The sequence below is a fragment of the Convolutriloba macropyga genome, chromosome 6 (assembly GCF_964194025.1).
Source record: "Convolutriloba macropyga chromosome 6, txConMacr16.3, whole genome shotgun sequence".
Classification (NCBI taxonomy): domain Eukaryota; kingdom Metazoa; phylum Xenacoelomorpha; order Acoela; family Convolutidae; genus Convolutriloba; species Convolutriloba macropyga.
In genome coordinates, this window is record NC_134473.1 from 40,071,761 (window position 1) to 40,093,806 (window position 22,046).

A 22,046-nucleotide genomic window follows, 5' to 3' on the forward strand; every position below is an offset into this window, starting at 1 on the left:
CTCGCGAACTACTAAGGACATGTTCATGAATCACACGCGCGAGCCCAATTTAATTCAGCGTGGGGGGTAGTATATTGAAAAAATTCACTAAGGAGCTCAATGCACTAATGGTGTTACTAATTTATGGGGCTTAATTTACACCACTAATAAGGTATACAGTGGAACAATTCAACCGGTTTTTGGCGAACTTTTCATTAGAAATTCATTAGTAAATTGAGTCACTGAATTTCAGTCCAATCAAGTCAGCAGCTCAAATTCTGAAACACATCACATTCGATCACGTGAAAATCAAAAAGTAAAATTAGACAAACATAGCTGGCAGATTGCCAGAAAAAGCAAAAGCCGCAATAGCTTTGTAGATCTCCAGTCTGAAAAAAAAAACAGTAAAAAAGACGGACCAAAAAAATTCGTCTTCTCATTTAAGGCTGATATGTTATATTTTGATTAACAATCTGTATGAATTTTTGCTGCCTCTGCTTCTGCTCCCAAAAACCATTCATTTAGAGTGACACACATCCATTTGACTTGATCTCTGAGTCAAAGTAAAGAAAAGTCAATTTCAGAGTGAGGAAGTCATTTTTGAGAGCCTGGGAAGTCAAGTGTAACGAAAATTCTCATCACCCGAATGAACAAAAAAAATCGCTCTACTAAGAGTGAAAAATGACGTCACACGCACTTCAGTTGAAATTGCATGAACACATGAAAAAAAAGCAGATTTGAAGTGGTTGTGACGTCATATGGTCGTAACAAAAATCTTGACGACGAAACAAAAAAATATAGCAGGACAAGTCCTAACGTACAATTCAAAGAATTTTTATTGAATAAACAAACAACTACACCTAGAACGGACTGAGTGAATTGGGAAAACCATTTCTAAAATAGGATCAAAAAATTTAACTTAAAATTAACGTCAAAATGCCGCATGTGAACAAAAAAACCAATAGCAAGAAAGCAAAATTTGGGTCAAACAAAAACCTAGGCCAAGAATAAACTATGAAAAGATTGAGACAACTATTGAGAAAAAAATTCTATCGAAAAAATCGAAAAAACAGTAAAAATCAAAGTGAAATTGCCGCATCTGAACAAAGAACTACTAGCGAGAAAGCGAATTTTTTTGTTCAAACACCGTTTTCTCACTCTACCTTAAATATAGAGCAAAAAAATTTCACATCGCAAAAACACTCGCTTTTTCGATCCACTTCCTGTTTCGGCGTGAGCAAAATCACTACTCCAATTTGACTTCAAAAATCATGAAAATGAGTGAACAAATCTTTAAAAAAAACAGCCGGAAAAATTCCGGGAACGACTCCAAGTGGCAATCAATTTAGGCGCCATCCAACTACTCACCTGACAAAGCGTGCCTCCAATAATTTGTGATTATATTGATACAAAACTATAAAACGAAATAAAAATCAAGAAAATCAAATCTGTTAAAATACGATAAAAAATCTGCTCAAATTTTGTCATAAACCCTTTATGATAATTTTTTAAAAAAATTTAAGCTAAATCATGAGAAAAAACCCCTTACAGACAACTTAGACTAAACAATTGGAAAAAGTTAACACATTTTCTAATATTAAAAAAGCACATAAACCCAAAGAAAAATTCCTTTCAGCAAATAGGGTATCCAGATGCTTGCAAACTAATAAACAAGACATAAAACGCTCCGAAGCTTGTCTTAAAAACAGATAATACGAAAGAAATGCAAAAAAAACAAGAACTTCATATCCACAAAACTAACAATTTGTTATCTAAAAATGAAAAAAAAACAGATTTGAAGTGCTTCTGACGTCATATGGTCGTAACAAAAATCTTGACGACGAAATAAAAAACATAGCAGGACAAGTCCTGACGTACAATTCAAGGAATTTTTATTGAATAAACAAACACCTAGACCTACAACGGACTGAGTGAATTGGAAAAACTATTTCGAAAAAAATGAGATCAAAAAATTTTAAAAAACTTAAAAATCAACGTCAAAATGCCGCATGTGAACAAAAAATCAATAGGAAGAAAGCAAAATTTGGGTCAAACAAAAACCTAGGCCAAGAATAAACTATGAAAAGGTTGAGACAACTATTGAGAAAAAAATTCTATCGAAAAAATCGAAAAAACAGTAAAAATCAAAGTGAAATTGCCGCATCTGAACAAAGAACTACTAGCGAGAAAGCGAATTTTTTTGTTCAAACACCGCTTTCTCACTCTACTTTAAAAATAGAGCAAAAAACTTTCACGTCGGAAAACCACTCGCTTTTTCGATCCACTTCCTGTTTCGGCGTGAGCAAAATCACTACTCCAATTTGACTTCAAAAATCATGAAAATGTGTGAACAAATCTTTAAAAAAAACAGCCGGAAAAATTCCGGGAACGACTCCAAGTGGCAATCAATTTAGGCGCCATCCAACTACTCACCTGACAAAGCGTGCCTCCAATAATTTGTGATTATATTGATACAAAACTATAAAACGAAATAAAAATCAAGAAAATCAAATCTGTTAAAATACGATAAAAAATCTGCTCAAATTTTGTCATAAACCCTTTATGATAATTTTTTTAAAAAATTTAAGCTAAATCATGAGAAAAAACCCCTTACAGACAACTTAGACTAAAAAATTGGAAAAAGTTAACACATTTTTTAATATTAAAAAAGCACATAAACCCAAAGAAAAATTCCTTTCAGCAAATAGGGTATCCAGATGCTTGCAAACTAATAAACAAGACATAAAACGCTCCGAAGCTTGTCTTAAAAACAGATAATACGAAAGAAATGCAAAAAAACAAGAACTTCATATCCACAAAACTAACAATTTGTTATCTAAAAATGAAAAAAAAGCAGATTTGAAGTGCTTGTGACGTCATATGGTCGTAACAAAAATCTTGACGACGAAATAAAAAACATAGCAGGACAAGTCCTGACGTACAATTCAAGGAACTTTTATTGAATAAACAAACACCTAGACCTACAACGGACTGAGTGAATTGGAAAAACTATTTCGAAAAAAATGAGATCAAAAAATTTTAAAAAACTTAAAAATCAACGTCAAAATGCCGCATGTGAACAAAAAATCAATAGGAAGAAAGCAAAATTTGGGTCAAACAAAAACCTAGGCCAAGAATAAACTATGAAAAGATTGAGACAACTATTGAGAAAAAAATTCTATCGAAAAAATCGAAAAAACAGTAAAAATCAAAGTGAAATTGCCGCATCTGAACAAAGAACTACTAGCGAGAAAGCGAATTTTTTTGTTCAAACACCGCTTTCTCACTCTACTTTAAAAATAGAGCAAAAAAACTTTCACGTCGGAAAACCACTCGCTTTTTCGCTCCACTTCCTGTTTCGACGTGACCAAAATCACTACTCCAATTTGACTTCAAAAATCATGAAAATGTGTGAACAGATCTTTTAAACAGCCGGAAAAATTCCGAAAACAACTCGAAGTGGCAATCAATTTAGGCGCCATCCAAGTACCCACCTGACAAAGCGTGCCTCCACTAATTTATGATTATCTTGATACAAAACCATAAAACGAAATATAAATCAAATTTGTTAAAATACGATAAAAGATCTGATCAAATTTTGTCATAAACCATTTATGAGAATTTTTAAAAAACCTTAAAGCTAAATCATGAGAACAAACCTCTTACAGACAACTTAGACTAAATAATTGCGCGAACTAAATAAAGACTAAATAAAGACCCATACGCGTAATAATTGCTTCAAATTTCGTTGGGCATTGAATAATTCAACGAGAAAAATTAAAGTTTTCAAATGCACCAAATCATCAGTTAATCGGAAGCTGCCAGTAGCCATTGACGATACAAATATGCTAGTCCACAATTTTCTGCTCAGATTTAAAATTGACATAGTTTTGTTTGAGAGCAACTAAAAAGAACACCTGGATATTTTCAATCAATTAACCCTTTAAATCATTGGATTCATAAACAATAAACAATCACCTTAGCACGTTCTATATAAACGTTTAAAATCGTGTTTTATGCGCAGTTTACAAATTCCTGCTCCAACTAGCTACATATGTCACTTGTCAATGGCGTATGATGAAGCAGTCACAATACGAACTGCAAGTGGGGGTCCTTTTGAGAATTACTCGTGTTCGCATATTTAGAGGAAAGATTCAAAAAAGATGAATAGATGCTTTCTGTGAAGGATTACTCACTGGCACAGTTTCTGAGTGTCAGTCTGCATCTGTGTATGATCTGAGATGAAGTCTTCCATGTTTTTGATCAGCTGTTGTGGGTGACAGCGCATTCCAATTGACAGGATTTTAGTGCCTGCAAATGTAAACCACATTCATGTGATCATAAATAGCATGATTATTGAACTAAGAAAAGGGAACAGAACTACTCAACTCTAATAATTATCATTGGTCTGTATATTGCATAATACTGACAAATATCGCACTATTTTTCTCAATGTTTAAGTCAATCAACTAAATTTTCAAAAGCATCCTTTTAGCTACTCATTTAACTGGTCGAGACCGACAAAAAATTTGTATTGGTTACTCAGAGAAAGCTGGGGTATATGTTGGAAACAGCAGCTGAAGTTAACATAGGAGATAGAAAATTCGCTCTCTGTCTCTTTCAGATGTCCCAAACAGTCCGCCAACTGGCATAGGTAGTCCAAAGAGGAAGAATCGCTGTCCAGATGCCACATTTCGTCGTCCGGGGGATTCCATGTCAAACTCTTATGGAAAAACTGGTCATTGCTCTCGCTAAAACATGAATCTTGCCATTAAAGACTTCAACCTTACTTCTTCTATTATACACAATTCTATGAGTCAAAGAAGAGCATGTGATAGGAACATGATCTGGCTTGGCCACGCAGAAAAATAAATTAACGAAATGTTTGTGAAACTCAATGGTACTGATTAGTTTAATCGCCCGGAAAGATCTCAGCACTCTGGATATAAAAGAATTTACAACAATTCAAACTAACTCTTAACTCAGAGCACTAAGCGAACAGTTAACAAACAAGGACTCTGATGGGGTTATAGGAATACAATGCTCAGCATCGAGAAAATCGCTGGTCATTAACAGTGAAACCTTCAAAAACGCTTATCTCGAGAACCCACTTAAAGAACAATTCTTAAAATGCGTCATCCATATAAGACCCACGTAGATTCATGGAACCCTTCACTGTACGTCAAGTGTCTGCACTTCGCACATATTGTGAAGACTCACTAATGTAATGTGCGGTGAAGCATATCTGAGAAAAGAGTAAAAATATGATTCAATTTTAACCGTTTTAGTTTGGGAGAAGCAATAGTTGCTTAGCTTTGTCACAGGAGTAAGATTAAACTGGAATAAACAACGGCCGCTATTGACGAATGGGTAAAAATCCATCAGGCAAGAGTTTGACCGAATATGAAACCACCTTTTGGTCCGAGAGCGCAACAACCACAATGGATCATCTACAACTATAAGGAAAGACACAAAATGTACGTTGCAAATAGCCTCTGCAATCTTTGAAACAAAGCCACCCAATTAGCCAGTGACCAAATTTACCAGGAGTACTCAACCTAGCAGACGATGGAAATAGGGGACTGAAAATAACAGACTTCAATACGATAAGCCGCTGGTTTAACGGATCATAATTTAGAAAACTACAACAAACAAAATGGCCTCCAGCGAATGTTCCAATTGAAAACGTCTATGGCCGTCACTTAGACAGGACAGCTCTACATTGATAGCAAAAATTTTTCAAGCTTTGCAAAACTAAAGCGGATATTAGCTATTGTCTTGTTCATCAATATCATTAATTATTTCAACGTAAAAAATTCGAAAAGGTTCAAATTAACCCTACAAACAGCTGAAATGAGCGAAAATCTTTTGCTCCGACAGCACCAGGCAATCTTACTCAAGGAAGAACTAGATTGCCTTCGCAGAAGCAAAGCCATCCACTAACACTCAAAATTTCAATTTATTTGCACTACATCACTGACTTAGGGGCATTCTAAGAGCAAATAGAAGTTTGGTAAATAAATTCAACTCAACTTGATGAAAACATCAACACGCTGCTCAAATAAATTCCCACTCAAAAAACTGCCCTACTATACGAACAACCATCAATCAAAGTTTTTATTACCAACGACAAACAGCATTAGCAATTCAACACCTGATGGCTCTACCGCCTGACATTTAGAAAACCCAGTAATTAATTTTTCCTTTTTAAAAATGCACGTGTAGACTTTTTTGGTCCCTTTTCCATAAAGATTACCGATGACCTATATTCAAAACGATAGGACTCTATTTCTCTTTGTTTCACCAGAAGGAGTCCATCTTGAAACTGCCTATTAACTGAGCTTTGACTTTCAAGCTTAATTCAAGCAATTTTGATGGATAATATGGTCACTGCCCCCGCTAAAACATGAATCTTGCCATTAAAGACTTCAACACAACTTCCTCTAATATACACAATTCTAAGTGTCAAACAGGAGCATGTGATAGGAACATGAACTGGCCTGGCCAATTAATCTCCCACGAAAAATGAGCAACTATCAACAAAGGAAATTAAAGAAGTGATAGTAAAAACGCTTCGATTCAACAGCTATTACTCTCAATAGTCACGCATTCAGCATCAACATTAGTGACTTCACATGGCGCCCAATTTAAAATATGCATATAAAAAAACCACAAAGATTGCGTTTGCTGCCAATTCAGAGAAGATATTTGGCAACGCTCAGCAACGAGATGAAATTTTGCTTTATATCGCCCAGCCAGTTACAACATTCATCATTAGTCTTTGGTCGAAGAAGTTTTTCTGCGACCAAAGATATAAAAGAATCTACAATAATTCATACTAATTTTTAATTACAGAACCAGGCGAATAGGTAACATTAACGGATTATGATGGAGTTATCGGAATGCAAGTCTCAGCATCGAGAAAATCGTTCGTCATTAACAGTAGAAACTTGAAAAATTTCATATCGAGAACCCACATAAAAAATCCTATAAACACCTCATCCATAAAAAGACCTCAGTACAATAACTGGACCCTTCACTGTGCGCTAAGGACAGTTATGAAAGACGTCTGGAGACTAGGAAAACAAATGTATAACTCATTACTGAACATCCTTGACTCCAATCTTAAAGCCCTCAAAGACAAAAAATGAAAAGGTTGCCAGCAGTGAATCCAATTCGCATAAAATTTGTGATGACTCACTAATGCAATGTGCCCTGTAGCATATCTGAGAACAGAGTACCACTATAAATCAATTTTAATCAGTTTTGATTTGGGAGAAGCAATAGTTGCTCAGCTCTGTCACAGGAGTAGCTCTGTCACAGGAGTAAGATTAAACTGGAATAAACAGCGGCGGCTTTGACCAATGAGTAACAATCCATCAGGCAAGAGTTTGACCGAATATGAAACCACCTTTTGGTCCGAGAGCGCAACAACCACAATGGATCATCTACAACTATAAGGAAAGACACAAAATGTACGTTGCAAATAGCCTCTGCAATCTTTGAAACAAAGCCACCCAATTAGCCAGTGACCAAATTTACCAGGAGTACTCAACCTAGCAGACGATGGAAATAGGGGACTGAAAATAACAGACTTCAATACGATAAGCCGCTGGTTTAACGGATCATAATTTAGAAAACTACAACAAACAAAATGGCCTCCAGCGAATGTTCCAATTGAAAACGTCTATGGCCGTCACTTAGACAGGACAGCTCTACATTGATAGCAAAAATTTTTCAAGCTTTGCAAAACTAAAGCGGATATTAGCTATTGTCTTGTTCATCAATATCATTAATTATTTCAACGTAAAAAATTCGAAAAGGTTCAAATTAACCCTACAAACAGCTGAAATGAGCGAAAATCTTTTACTCCGACAGCACCAGGCAATCTTACTCAAGGAAGAACTAGATTGCCTTCGCAAAAGCAAAGCAATCCACTAACACTCAAAACTTCAATTTATTTGCACTACATCACTGACTAAGGGGCATTCTAAGAGCAAATAGAAGTTTGGTAAATAAATTCAACTCAACTTGATGAAAACATCAAGACGCTGCTCAAATAAATTCCCACTCAAAAAACTGCCCTACTATACGAACAACCATCAATCAAAGTTTTTATTGCCAACGATAAACAGCAGTAGCAATTCAACATCTGATGGCTCTACCGCCTGACATTTAGAAAACCCAGTAATTAATTTTTCCTTTTTAAAAATGCACGACTTTCTCGGTCCCTTTGCCATAAAGACAACCGATGACCTATATTCAAAACCATAGGACTCTATTTCTCTTTGTTTCACCAGAAGGAGTCCATTTTGAAACTGCCTATTAACTGAGCATTGACTTTCAAGCTTAATTCAAGCAATTTTGATGGATAATATGGTCACTGCCCCCGCTAAAACATGAATCTTGCCATTAAAGACTTCAACACAACTTCCTCTAATATACACAATTCTAAGTGTCAAACAGGAGCATGTGATAGGAATATGAACTGGCCTGGCCAATTAATCTTCCACGAAAAATGAGCAACTATCAACAAAGGAAATTAAAGAAGTGATAGTAAAAACGCTTCGATTCAACAGCTATTACTCTCAATAGTCACGCATTCAGCATCAACATTAGTGACTTCACATGGCGCCCAATTTAAAATATGCCTATAAAAAACCACAAAGATTGCGTTTGCTGCCAATTCAGAGAAGATATTTGGAAACGCTCAGCAACGAGAAGAAATTTTGCTTTATATCGCCCAGCCAGTTACAACATTCATCATTAGTCTTTGGTCGCAGAAGTTTTTCTGCGACCAAAGATATAAAAGAATCTATAATAATTCATACTAATTTTTAACTTACAGAACCAGTCGAATAGGTAACAACAACGGATTATGATGGCGTTATCGGAATGCAATGCTCAGCATCGAGAAAATCGTTCGTCATTAGCAGTAAAAATTTGAAAAATTTCATATCGAGAACCCACATAAAAAATCCTATAAACACCTCATCCATAAAAAGACCTCAGTACAATAACTGGACCCTTCACTGTGCGCTAAGGACAGTTATGAAAGACGTCTGGAGACTAGGAAAACAAATGTATAACTCATTACGGAACATCCTTGACTCCAATCTTAAAGCCCTCAAAGACAAAAAATGAAAAGGTTGCCAGCAGTGAATCCAATTCGCATAAAATTTGTGATGACTCACTAATGCAATGTGCCCTTTAGCATATCTGAGAACAGAGTACAGCTAGAAATCAATTTTAATCAGTTTTGATTTGGGAGAAGCAAATGTTGCTCCGCTTCGTCCGCAGAGTAAAATTAAACTGGAATAAGCAGCTGTCGTTATTGAAGAACGGGTAACACTTCATCAGGCAACAAATTGACAGAATATAAAACAACCTTTTGGCCTCAGAGCGCAACAACCATAAGAGATCATCTGCAACTATAAGGAAAGACGAAAAATGTACGTTGCAAATAGCTGCTGCAATCTTTGAAACAAAGCCACCTGATGAGCCAGTGAAATTAGTTTAATCGTCCAGAAAGATCTCAGCACTCTGGATATAAAAGAAATTACAACAATTCAAACTAACTCTTAACTCAGGGCACTAAGCGAACAGTTAACAAACAAGGACTCTGGTGGGGTTATAGGAAAACCATGCTCAGCATCGAGAAAATCGTTCGTCATTAACAGTAAAAACTTGAAAAAATTTCATATCGAGAACCCACTTAAAAAATCCTATAAACACCTCATCCATAAAAAGACCTAAGTACAATAACTGGACCCTTCATTGTGCGGCTCAGGACAATTATGAAAGACGTCTGGAGACTAGGAAAACAAATGTATAACTCATTACGCAACATCCTTGATTCTAATCTTAAAACCCTCAAAGACAAAAAATGAAAAACTTGCCAGCAGTGAATCCAATTCGCATATATTTTGTAATAGCTCACTAATGCAATGTGCCCTGTAGCTAATCTGAGAACAGAGTACAGCTATAAATCAATTTTAATCAGTTTTGATTTGGGAGAAGCAAATGTTGCTCCGCTTCGTCAGCAGAGTAAAATTAAACTGGAATAAGCAGCTGCCGTTATTGAAGAACGGGTAACACTTCATCAGGCAACAAATTGACAGAATATAAAACAACCTTTTGGCCTCAGAGCGCAACACCCATAAGAGATCATCTGCAACTATAAGGAAAGACAAAAAATGTACGTTGCAAATAGCTGCTGCAATCTTTGAAACAAAGCCACCTGATGATCCAGTGAAATTAGTTTAATCGCCCAGAAAGATCTCAGCACTCTGGATATAAAAGAAATTACAACAATTCAAACTAACTCTGAACTCAGGGCACTAAGCGAACAGTTAACAAACAAGGATTCTGATGGGGTTATAAAAATACCATGCTCAGCATCGAGAAAAATGTTCGTCATTAACAGTAAAAACTTGAAAAAATTTCATATCGAGAACCCACTTTAAATATCCTATAAACAGCTCATCCATAAAAAGACCTAAGTACAATAACTGGACCCTTCACTGTGCGGCTCAGGACAATTATGAAAGACGTCTGGAAACTAGGAAAACAAACGTATAACTCATTACGCAACATCCTTGATTCTAATCTTAAAACCCTCAAAGACAGAAAATAAAAAACTTGCCAGCAGTGAATCCAATTCGCATATATTTAGTGATGACTCACTAATGCAATGCGCCCTGTAGCATATCTGAGAACAGAGTACAGCTATAAATCCATTTCAATCACTTTTGATTTGGGAGCAGCAAATGTTGCTTCGTTTCGTCAGCAGAGTAAAATTAAACTGGAATAAGCAGCTGCCGTTATTGAAGAACGGGTAACACTTCATCAGGCAACAACTTGACAGAATATAAAACAACCTTTTGGCCTCAGAGCGCAACAACCATAAGGGATCATCTGCAACTATAAGGAAATACAAAAAATGTACGTTGCAAATTGCTGCTGCAAACTTTGAAACAAAGCCACCTGATGAGCCAGTGAACAAATTTACCAGGAGTACTCAACCTAGCAGACGAAGGAAATATAGGACTAAAACTAAAAGACTTCAAACCGAAAAGCCACTACTTTGAAAACTACAACCAACAAAAATACCTTAAGCGAATGTTCCACTTGTAAGCGTCAGAAGCCGTCACTAAAACAGGACAGCTGCGCATTGACAGCAAATATTTTTCAAGCATTGCCAAACTAAAGCGGATAATAGCTATTGTTTTCTTGTTCATCAATTATTAATTCAACGTAAGTATTTAAAAAAGGGCCAAATAAACCCTGCAAACGGTTATAACGAGTGTTTTACTCCAACAGTTCCAGGCAACCTTGCACCTGAATTGCCTTCGCAAAAGCAAAACGAGCCAATCACACTCAAAACTCGAACATCTTGTTGCACTACATCACTGAGTAAGGCATTCTAAGAGCAAATGGAGGCCTGGTACAACTCAACGTGATCAAAGCATTTGGCCACCTATCCTTCTCAGAAGCACAGAGCTTATTGCAATTCTCATGCTCAAATATATTAACACTAAAAAAATTGCTCTACTATACGAACAATCATAAATCACTATTTTTATTGCCAACGACAAAAACAGCAGTAATTCCTTCGCAGCAGATTGCCTTCGCAAAAGCAAAGCAATCCACAAACACTCAAAATTTCACTTTATTTGCACTACATCACTGACTAAGGGGCATTCTAAGAGCAAATAGAAGTTTGGTAAATAAATTCAACTCAACTTGATGAAAACATCAAGACGCTGCTCAAATATATTCCCACTAAAAAAACTTCTCTACTATACGAACAACCATCAATCAAAGTTTTTATTGCCAACGACAAACAGCAGTAGCAATTCAACACCAGATGGCTCTACCGCCAGACATTTAGAAAACCCAGTAACTAATTTTTATTTTTTAAAAATAAGGCGTAGACTTATTCCGTCCTTTTGCCATAAAGACTACAGATGACCAATATCCAAAACGATAGGACTGTATTTCCTTTTGTCTCACTATAGGCAGTCCGTCTTGCAATTGCCAATTAACTGAGCATTGACTTTCGAGCTTCATTCAAGCAATTTTGCTGGAAAAACTTGTCAATGCTCTCGCTAAAACATGAATCTTGCCATTAAAGCCTTCAACGCTGCTTCTTCTTTTAGACACAATTGTATGCGTCCAAAAAACATGTGATAGAAACATGATCTGGCCTGCCAATAAAGCTCGCTCAAAAAATAAGCAATTATCAACAAAAAAGGATATTAAAAAAGTGATAGTGTCAACGCTGTGATTCAACAGCTATGATTCTCAATAGTTACACATTCAGTAATTACTCATTCAAAAGTTCTCCAATCGACAACAGGGACTTCACATGGCGCTCAATTTAAAATGTTCCTATGGAAAAACCATGAGGATTTTATTTGCTGCCAATTTAAAAGAGATATTAGGAGATCTAACCAACGAGATTAAGAATTGCTTTACATCGCAGAGCCAGTTGCACTATTCATCATTAATCTCTAGTCGCAGAGGCTTTTGTTCAAGAAAGAACTTCATCAGGCAACAGGTACAGTCCAGGAAGCAAGGCGCATTTCAAAGGACCTGAAAAGTCTGGACTTACATGGAGGGTTTAGTTCAACAAATATGTCTTCAAATTGAATGGTAGTGATTAGTTAAATCACTGGTAAAGATCGCAACCACCCTATGGATAAAAAGAATCCAAAATAATTCAAACTAGTTCTAAACTTGGAGATATAGACGAACAATTAACAACCACGGATTCCGATGGGGTTATAAGAAAGCACTGCTGAGCATCAAGATACTCGTTCGCCAATTAAAGAAAATACTAAAAACGCGTTATCCATATAAGAACCAATTACATTCACTGAACCCTTCACCGTACGTCTCAGGACAGTTATGAAAGATGTCTGGAGACTAGGAAAACAATGGTATAACTCATTGCGGAACATCCTTCATTCAGATCTTAAAGAACTCAAGACAGAAGAACGAAAACGTTGCCAGCATTGAATCCACTTCGCACATTCTGTACGTTGCAAAAAGCTGCTGCAATCTTTAAAAAAAGCCACCTGATTAGCCAGTGACCAAATTTACAAGGAGTACTCAACCTAGCAGATGATGGAAATAGAGGTCTGAAACTAACAGACTTCAGTACGAAAAGCCGCTGGTTTAACGCATCACCATTTTGAAAACTACAACCAACAATATTACCTCCAGCGAATGTTCCATTTGTAAGCGTCTACGGCCGTCACTAAGACAGGACAGTTTCACATTGACAGCAAAACTTTTCAAGCTTTGCAAGCCTAAAGCGGATAATAGCTATTGTCTTGTTCATCAATAACATTAGTTATTTCAACGTAAGTATTTCAAAAAAGTTCAAATAAACCCTACAAACGGTTAAAACGAGCCACGAGCGTTTACTTGGACAGTTCTAGGCAACCTTGCTCAAGGTAGAACTGGATTGCCTTCGCAAAAGCAAAACGATCCAATCACACTCAAAACTCGAACATCTTTGTGCACTACTTCACTGACAATGACATTCTAAGAGCAAATGCAGGTCTGGTAAATTCAACTCAACTTGATGAAAACATGCGGCCACTTATTCTTCTTAGAAGCAAAGATGAATTCAATTCACATCCTCATAGATATTCGCACTCAAAAAATTGCTGTACTATACGAACAATCATCAATCACTATTTTATTGCCAGCGATAAAATAGTAATAATTCAACACCTGGTGGCTCTACCACCAGACATTTAGAAAAATAACTTATTTTTCATTTAGGTAAATGCAGGTGTAGACTGTAGAGACTACCGATTATCTATATCCAAAACGATAGGACTGTATTTCCCTTTGTCTCACCATAAGCAGTCCAACTTGAAATTGCCGATTAATTTAGCATTGACTTTCAAGCTTCATTCAAGAAATTTTGATGGATAAACTGGTCACTGCTCCCGCTAAAACGTGAATCTTGCCATTAAAAACTTCAACACAGCTTCCTCTAATATACACAATTCTAAGTGTCAAAGAGGAGCATGTTATACAAACAGGATCTCGCCTGGCCAATTAAGCTCCCTCAAAAAATGAGCGAACATAAACAAAAAAGGAAATTAAAGAAGTGATAGTAACAACGCTTTGATCCAACAGCTATGACTCTCAATAGTCACGCATTCAGTAATTACTCCTTCAAAAGTTCTCCAATCGACAACTGAGACTCAACATGGCGCTCAATTTAAAATATTCCCATGGAATAACCATGAAGATTTTATCTTCGAAAGAGATCTATGAAGATGCTCACTAACGAGATGAAATGTTGCTTTATCGCACAGCCAGATACAACATTCTTCATTTATCTTTAGCCGTAGAGATTTTTCTACAAGAAAGAACTATCAGGCATTAGGTACAGTCGAGGAAGCAAAGCGCATTCCAAAGGACCTGAAAAGCCTAGTTTCATATGGAGGGTTTATTTTAACGAAATGGTCTTGATTGAAATTCAATGGTACTGATTAGTTCAATCACCGGGAAAGATCTCAGCCCTCTGGATATAAAAGAATTTACAATAATTCAAACAAACTCTTAACTTAGAGAACTATGCGAACAAAAAACAACCACGGATTCCGATGGCGTTATAGGAATTCAAAGCTCACCGTCGAGATACTCGTTCAACATTTATGGTAAAACCTTGAAAAATGCTTATATAAGACACACGCAGATTCATGGAACCCTTCACTGTACTTCAAAGATGTCTGGATATTAGGAGAACAATGGTATATCTCATTACGGAACATGCTTTATTCCAATCTTCCTCATGACAGAAAAATGAAAATGTTGCCAGCATCGAATCCACTTCCCACATACTATGTGATGACTCACTAATGCAATGTGTGCTGTAGCATATTTGAGAACAGAGAGAGCAGCTTTAATTCAATTTTAACCAGTTTTGATTTAGGAAAAGCAAGAGTTGCTCCGCTTTGTCAGCAGGGTAAAATTAACCTGGAATTAGCAGCTGCCATTGTTGGCGAACGGGTAAAAATCTTCACAACTTGACAGAATAATAACGGGAACAACTTTTGCGTCCGAGAGCGCAACAAATTCAATGGATCTACACCTTTGATTATGACTATACTGATTGATGATTGCTCGTATTACTATACGAACAATCATCAATCACTATTTTATTGCCAGCGATAAAATAGTAAAAATTCAACACCTGGTGGCTCTACCACCAGACATTTAGAAAAATAACTTATTTTTCATTTAGGTAAATGCAGGTGTAGACTGTAGAGACTACCGATTATCTATATCCAAAACGATAGGACTGTATTTCCCTTTGTCTCACCATAAGCAGTCCAACTTGAAATTGCCGATTAATTTAGCATTGACTTCCAAGCTTCATTCAAGCAATTTTGATGGATAAACTGGTCACTGCTCCCGCTAAAACGTGAATCTTGCCATTAAAAACTTCAACACAGCTTCCTCTAATATACACAATTCTAAGTGTCAAAGAGGAGCATGTTATACAAACAGGATCTCGCCTGGCCAATTAAGCTCCCTCAAAAAATGAGCGAACATCAACAAAAAAGAAAATTAAAGAAGTGATAGTAACAACGCTTTGATCCAACAGCTATGACTCTCAATAGTCACGCATTCAGTAATTATTCTTTCAAAAGTTCTCCAATCGACAACTGAGACTCCACATGGCGCTCAATTTAAAATATTCCTATGAAATAACCATGAAAATTCTATCTTCGAAAGAGATCTACGAAGATGCTCACTAATGAGATCAAATTTTGCTTTATCGCACAGCCGGTTACAACATTCTTTATTAATCTTTAGCCGTACAGATTTTTCTAAAAGAAAGAACTATCAGGCATTAGGTACAGTCGAGGAACCAAAGCGCATTCCAAAGGACCTGAAAAGCCTAGTTTCATATGGAGGGTTTATTTTAACAAAATGGTGTTGAAATTCAATGGTACTGATTAGTTCAATCACCGGGAAAGACCTCAGCCCTCTGGATATAAAAGAATCTACAATAATTCAAACAAACTCTTAACTTAGAGAACTAGGCGAACAAAAAACATACCCGGCAGATTGCCGGACAATAGCCGCCGTTGATTCCAATAAGCATGATTGGGATTGAAATAACAGAAGATATTGAAAAAAAATTTTTTGTACAAAAACATTTTTTTTAAGTCCGATTTATTTTGATGGCATTTCGTAGTTGAACAAACTTCTGTTTCTTAGAGAGAGGCTACATGGGCTACTATCAAAAAAAAATAAGCATTAGAGATGGTAAATAAGACTTAAAGGAACGACGTTCAAATAGCGGGCATCTAAAATTGGGCTTTATGGGTTTATCCCGTTTCTATTTCTGACATCCATTTTTGTACTACCTCTGTTAATTTTCAATTGCTTTGCTGAGCAACTGATGTTCAAAATCACTTTTAGCAGAATGAGAGAAGAGAGAAACTAGCCTAGAGAAGTCAAAAAAGATTTCACGCAAAATGTTGAAAAGGCGGCAAAATGAGGTAAAGCGAAATATTTTTTTATTCGACGAAGTAAAAAAAACATAGCAGGACTAGACCTGACGTACAATTCAAAAAATTTTCATTGACTAAACAGAAAAACTAGACCTAGAATGGACTATGAGTGAATTGAGAAAACCATTTCAGAACAAAAAAAAATCAGAACAAAAAAATAAGAAATAAACAGAAAATCAATGTCAAAATGCCGCATGTGAACAAAAAAACCACTAGCGAGAAATGAAAATTTAATTCAAACAAAAAACTAGGCCTAGAATGAGCTTTGAATGGATTGGGAAAACCATTTAGAAAAAATCTGATCCAAAAAATCGAAAAAACAGTAAAAATCAGTAAAATTGCCGCATGTGAACAAAAAACCACTACCGAGAAACCAAATTTTTGTTCAAACACCGTTTTCTCACTCTACTTTAAAATTAGAGCGAAAAAATTTCACGCCGCAAAACCACTCGCTTTTTCGCTCCATTTCCTGATTCGGCGTGACCAAAATCACTACTCCAATTTGACTTCAAAAATCATGAAAATGTGTGAACAGATCTTAAAAAAAGACAGCGCCCCAATACAATTCAAATTCTTTGAATGGTAAAAAAATAGGAGCGCTATAATAGCCGGCTGAGAAGATGAGGGCGGCTATTAACAACAACGGATTCCGATGGCGTTATAGGAATTCAATGCTCACCGTCGAGATACTCGTTCGTCATTAACGGTAAAACCTTGACGAAAGCTTATATAAGACCCACGCAGATTCATGGAATCCTTCACTGTACTTCAAAGATGTCTGGAGACTAGGAGAACAATGGTATATCTCATTACGGAACATGCTTTATTCCAATCTTCCTCATGACAGAAAAATGAAAATGTTGCCAGCATCGAATCCACTTCCCACATACTATGTGATGACTCACTAATGCAATGTGTGCTGTAGCATATTTAAGAACAGAGAGCAGCTTTAATTCAATTTTAACCAGTTTTGATTTAGGAAAAGGAAGAGTTGCTCCGCTTTGTCAGCAGAGTAATTGCATACAGCAAACTGGAATTAGCAGCTGCCGTTGTTGGCGAACGGGTAAAAATCTTTACAACTTGACAGAATAATAACCGGAACAACTTTTGGGTCCGAGAGCGCAACAACTTCAATGGATCTACACCTTTGATTATGAAACTGCCTATCAACTGAGCATTGACTCCCTCATTCAAGCAATTTTGGTGTTAACCGCGCGACGAGGAAACCCACAGTTTAGCTTCTTCGATAGTAATTATGTTGGTGCTCCCGTGAGATTATGGCAAGAATCGACCAACTCGACAAAAAAAATCAGCAAACGCAATTGTATAAGTCGTTCCTTAATTTAGAGGGCGCGGGATCGACTTATACGATCGGATTATTTAGCTGTTGGCTCTCAAATGCTAAATGAATCAACGTTCCAACAGCAGACCATTGATATACGTGCAGACCATTGATATTTTGCCAACCCAAAACACCGAACGGCATTTTTGATGGTCGGTCTTACAAAGGCTTGCCACAAGCCATCAACAACAAAAAACTACAACAAAAACTAGAAAAGCGTAACCCTTGCGCAACAGTTCTGGACGAGACTTCTCAAGTGCATAACCACAAGGGCTAAGCGAGCAAAATGAAAAAAAAAATCAGAATTCTCTTGAAGGGGGTCACCTAGTATGGATATTGAAAGATGTGATCCCCGAGGTGTCTGAACGGTCAAAAAATCTGAGAATGTATTTCCAAAACAAGATGAAAAGTCAGAAACACCTTCGGGAAGTCGAAACTAAATTGCCTTGTTTTTGACAAGGCATAAATACAAGCGACTTGGAAAAGTGCCACTCCAGGAAAAAAAATACAAGATTCACAATTCTTGAAGAGCCAACAGCACAACGGTTTCGGCTACGACGCCAACCTTCATTGAGTAATCCTTTTAATAGTACAAGGGCACACACAGCCAAAGACAGGTTTCTTCAAGCAAAAAATATACTCGCAAAACAATTGGGATGCCATAGGAGACTTGTCTAAAATTATAGAAAAAAAGAAGAACTGCAAGAAAAATTCAGAAAAAATAGTTTAAAATTTTTCTATTTTCTCATACTCTCACCAAAAGATTTTATTCCAACCACATATTAATTACTTGAAATCTAAGCACTCCTTAAGTAAAGTAATTACTTGGTATCTAAGCACTACTTAAGTAATAGGATTCTATTCAAATCACACCTTGAGCAGTAAAACAAAACAAGAGGCGAAAAATCTCTTAAACTCAGCAAAAACATTCAAATTAGCTCAAAACGCATTGTCACGCCCCTTTTTCGTTCCTTATAGTTACGTGATGATTTTCCCTTAAAATATCCATAAATAAGTGCTTTATATTAATTAATATTCATTTAGTTTCAAGGCCATATATAGCCAGTATTCCATCTAGGCCTGTAACCCCTAATTTGTTTATGTTTATGAGAAACAACCGCAGATTGACAGTTTTACTAGCAAACACTTCAAGTGCCTAAAAACCTCAATATTTACTTTTTTGAGTTTCTTGATGATAAATTCACATAATCAGTAAATAACTTCATGAGAGATTATGTACTTGGTGAAGTAATTATTCTGATAAAGTAGGTGCTAATACGGAACTTGTATATGTACTGAACAAACACCAAGAGACGTACAAAAGCCGGAAATCGCCCTACTTGAAAATCAGTAAATATTTGCGAAGGACCAATACAACTAAAGGCACAACCCTGCGGACCCAACTATCACCAGAACACCGGAGAACCAGCCTAAAATCAGTTGCCTATCACCTTATAAAACTTGATAAACTTGAGAAACTTCTTGTTAAAATTATTAAATAATTCTTGCTAAAAATAATTAAAGATTGAACTGGAAAATCTCTTGAAAAACCTCCAAGTTTGATAAACTTAGTTACAGAAGAAATAGCGACTAACTAAACACTAAAATGCAAGGCAAACTAGTGGATATATCACGCATCTGAACCGCTCAATAAAAGGCTATTACTAGCTAATTTTATTCAAAATATATCTGCTAAAAATCGCACTGTGAAACACCAAAATAAGTCCTTGTAAAATGCTAATTATTCAAGTTAATTACTCCTCATATAAACCTCAATAACGCCACGAGGAACACTATAAAAAATCAGTGCGTAACATGGTGACAGGAGTTATTAACTGTTTTTCAGTTTAACGGACCAATAATTCGATTAATTCCTTGATATTTTCGATATTTCCTTTCTTTATTCTGTTGTTTTCTTTCTTCTCTTCTTCTTCATTACCTTAAGAGCCTCCAATCATCCAGAACCACATCCAGCACTTCCTTTCCGAGCAAGATGATAACACAAAAAGCAGTAACAAAGGAAAGAATGGGTGGAAACCGTGTTTGTGTCTCTGTGGACTAAATGCAACGGCAATGCAAAAGTGTTTGAGTGCACAATAACTGGAACAAACTCAACCACAGCCGCCACAACGGACAAAAACAACACAGGGTATTTGCAAGCGAGGATATTGTGAGTAAATGAATTTGTAAAATTAATTTTGGTGCTTTATTTATGTCAATTTATAAAGAACAAATTCTCCCCGCTATTAATAATTGTCGCTCTTCCCCCAATTTTGTTGAACATATTGAAGGAAATCACATTAATTATACCCAAAACAACAGTAAAACGCAAGCCCAGATAGTAACCGCTTTCTCCTCTTCATTTTATAAGTCTATCGTTATTTATGTGCTAGATAAAGATGACAAACGTGTTGCAATTTATTGGACAGCAAAAAGTCTAAACCAAAAAGTTCGCAAATTTGGCCTTATTCGTAACAAACTTCAATCTGACAGAGATATTAACCTTGATAACATCATCACTGATTATCAGATAACATCAGAATAATAAATTACTGAAACCATCACTTAATTATTAACTAAAAAGAGGGCAAAACAAAGTTTAAACAAAAAAATAAAAAACAATTATATTTTATTTCCCCGCCCAGCTCCGGAGGTTAATGAATCAAACAGTGACTTCGGTCAATTATGCTGTTGCCTATTTGAGTGCAGCTTCCACAAGGCCTGTGCGGTCGTGGTCCCCACGAATTTTCCTAGACTAAGGGGCACTCTTTAGAGGTGAGACTTCGGCGGCCCATACGGCTTCAACGATATAAGTCTGACGATTCGACCGAAGCTTTAGGAATAGGTTTATAAGCAGCCCTTCTTTATTACTTTCTGAACGAATGGTTTCAGTAGTTTCTTTTCTGATATTCTTGTGCTATTCATTTAACTGTTTTCATCTCTTAAAACCCCTTAATCTCTCCATTAAGTTAAGTTAAGTGTGCTATTTAATACTTTAGAACGAAAGTAAGACTGATTGAACGAAAAGTATATAATCTAATCGGGTAAAAAGCACAATGGCACACGCGCAGATCAACATCACGCCTTTTTCCGGATCAGAAACGGACAATTTTAACGAGTTTGAACAACTAATAACAGGTGCAATCGGAGTTGCAGCAATCGCAAACGCGCAACAAGCGAACTTTCTGCAATTACATTTAAAAGGAGATGCTTTACGATACTTCTTAACCCTACCAGAGGCTACCAGACTAGTCTTCGAAGACAGTATAACAGCCCTAAGAAATAGATTCACGCAGGATGACTTGAGAGAGATCAGAATTATAAAGTTAGAGAATCAAAAGTTTAATCCAAAAACAGACACTGTTAAAAATTTCTTAGTAAAGTTAAGAACTGAAGCCAATAAAGCATATCCAGCAACTGAAATAGTAGTAGCGCCAGCAGGACACGGTGATGCGGAAGCTCGTAGATTTGAAAGAGACAGCAGCAAGAGATTCTGCTCTAGAAACTTCAGAAAACAGAAAAAACGAGCAAATAAAGCGCTTCTTTATTAAGTCCATGCCAAACTGGCTTAAGCCTAAGCTCTTAGAAAGGCCAGATACAGATACCATTGATCAATTATGCACCTTAGCTAGCCAACAAATTGCAATAAGGGAGATGTGTAATAGAGAAGAGTACTTCGATGACGGATTTAATGAAATAACGGAAACAAACACTGATAAAATGTTAAAAGCAATAACTGTTATTTCAAATAATCAAAAAGAACTTCAGCAGAAACTTGAGCAGAGAACAGCACCTAAAAATGAGCCACCAGAACAAGGCCCAGTAAACATTTTTACACCACATTATCCACAGCAAGCTTATAAACAAAGTTATAGACAAAATTTCCGCCCTCAATATCAGAATTATCGACCAAATTACCGTCAATATCAGCCCAATTATCGTCAGTTTCAGCAAAATTATCGGCCCCAGCAACAGTATGCCCCCCGTGCTAATAATTACCGAGAGTTTAGACCACAATTTAATGCCCCTAGACCGTTTCATTATAACGAACAGCCACAAACTCGTAATTATTGGACCGAACCTTCAGATAGTCCCCCATTTGTTCATCCAGCTTATGTTAATAGACCAGTTTATCGGTTCCCAACAAAAAATACCCCCCAAAACCTTCTTAG

General features: G+C 36.4%; 1 protein-coding gene across 3 annotated transcripts in view; it reads right to left on the reverse strand.

Annotated features, from left to right (window-relative positions):
• LOC142341675 (uncharacterized) overlaps positions 1-22,046 on the reverse strand; it is a 295,913-nt gene that overhangs the window by 243,716 nt on the left and 30,151 nt on the right. For 2 of the 3 annotated variants that reach the window (XM_075392816.1, XM_075392817.1), the window contains exons 3-4: positions 4,522-4,730; positions 4,176-4,290 (exon numbers count right to left, since the gene is read on the reverse strand). In XM_075392816.1, the coding sequence (XP_075248931.1) occupies positions 4,176-4,290; positions 4,522-4,730 (324 nt within the window). Of the gene's footprint in view, positions 1-4,175; positions 4,291-4,521; positions 4,731-12,435; positions 12,573-22,046 lie in introns of those variants that run through there. The other variant, XM_075392818.1, reaches the window with a different exon arrangement.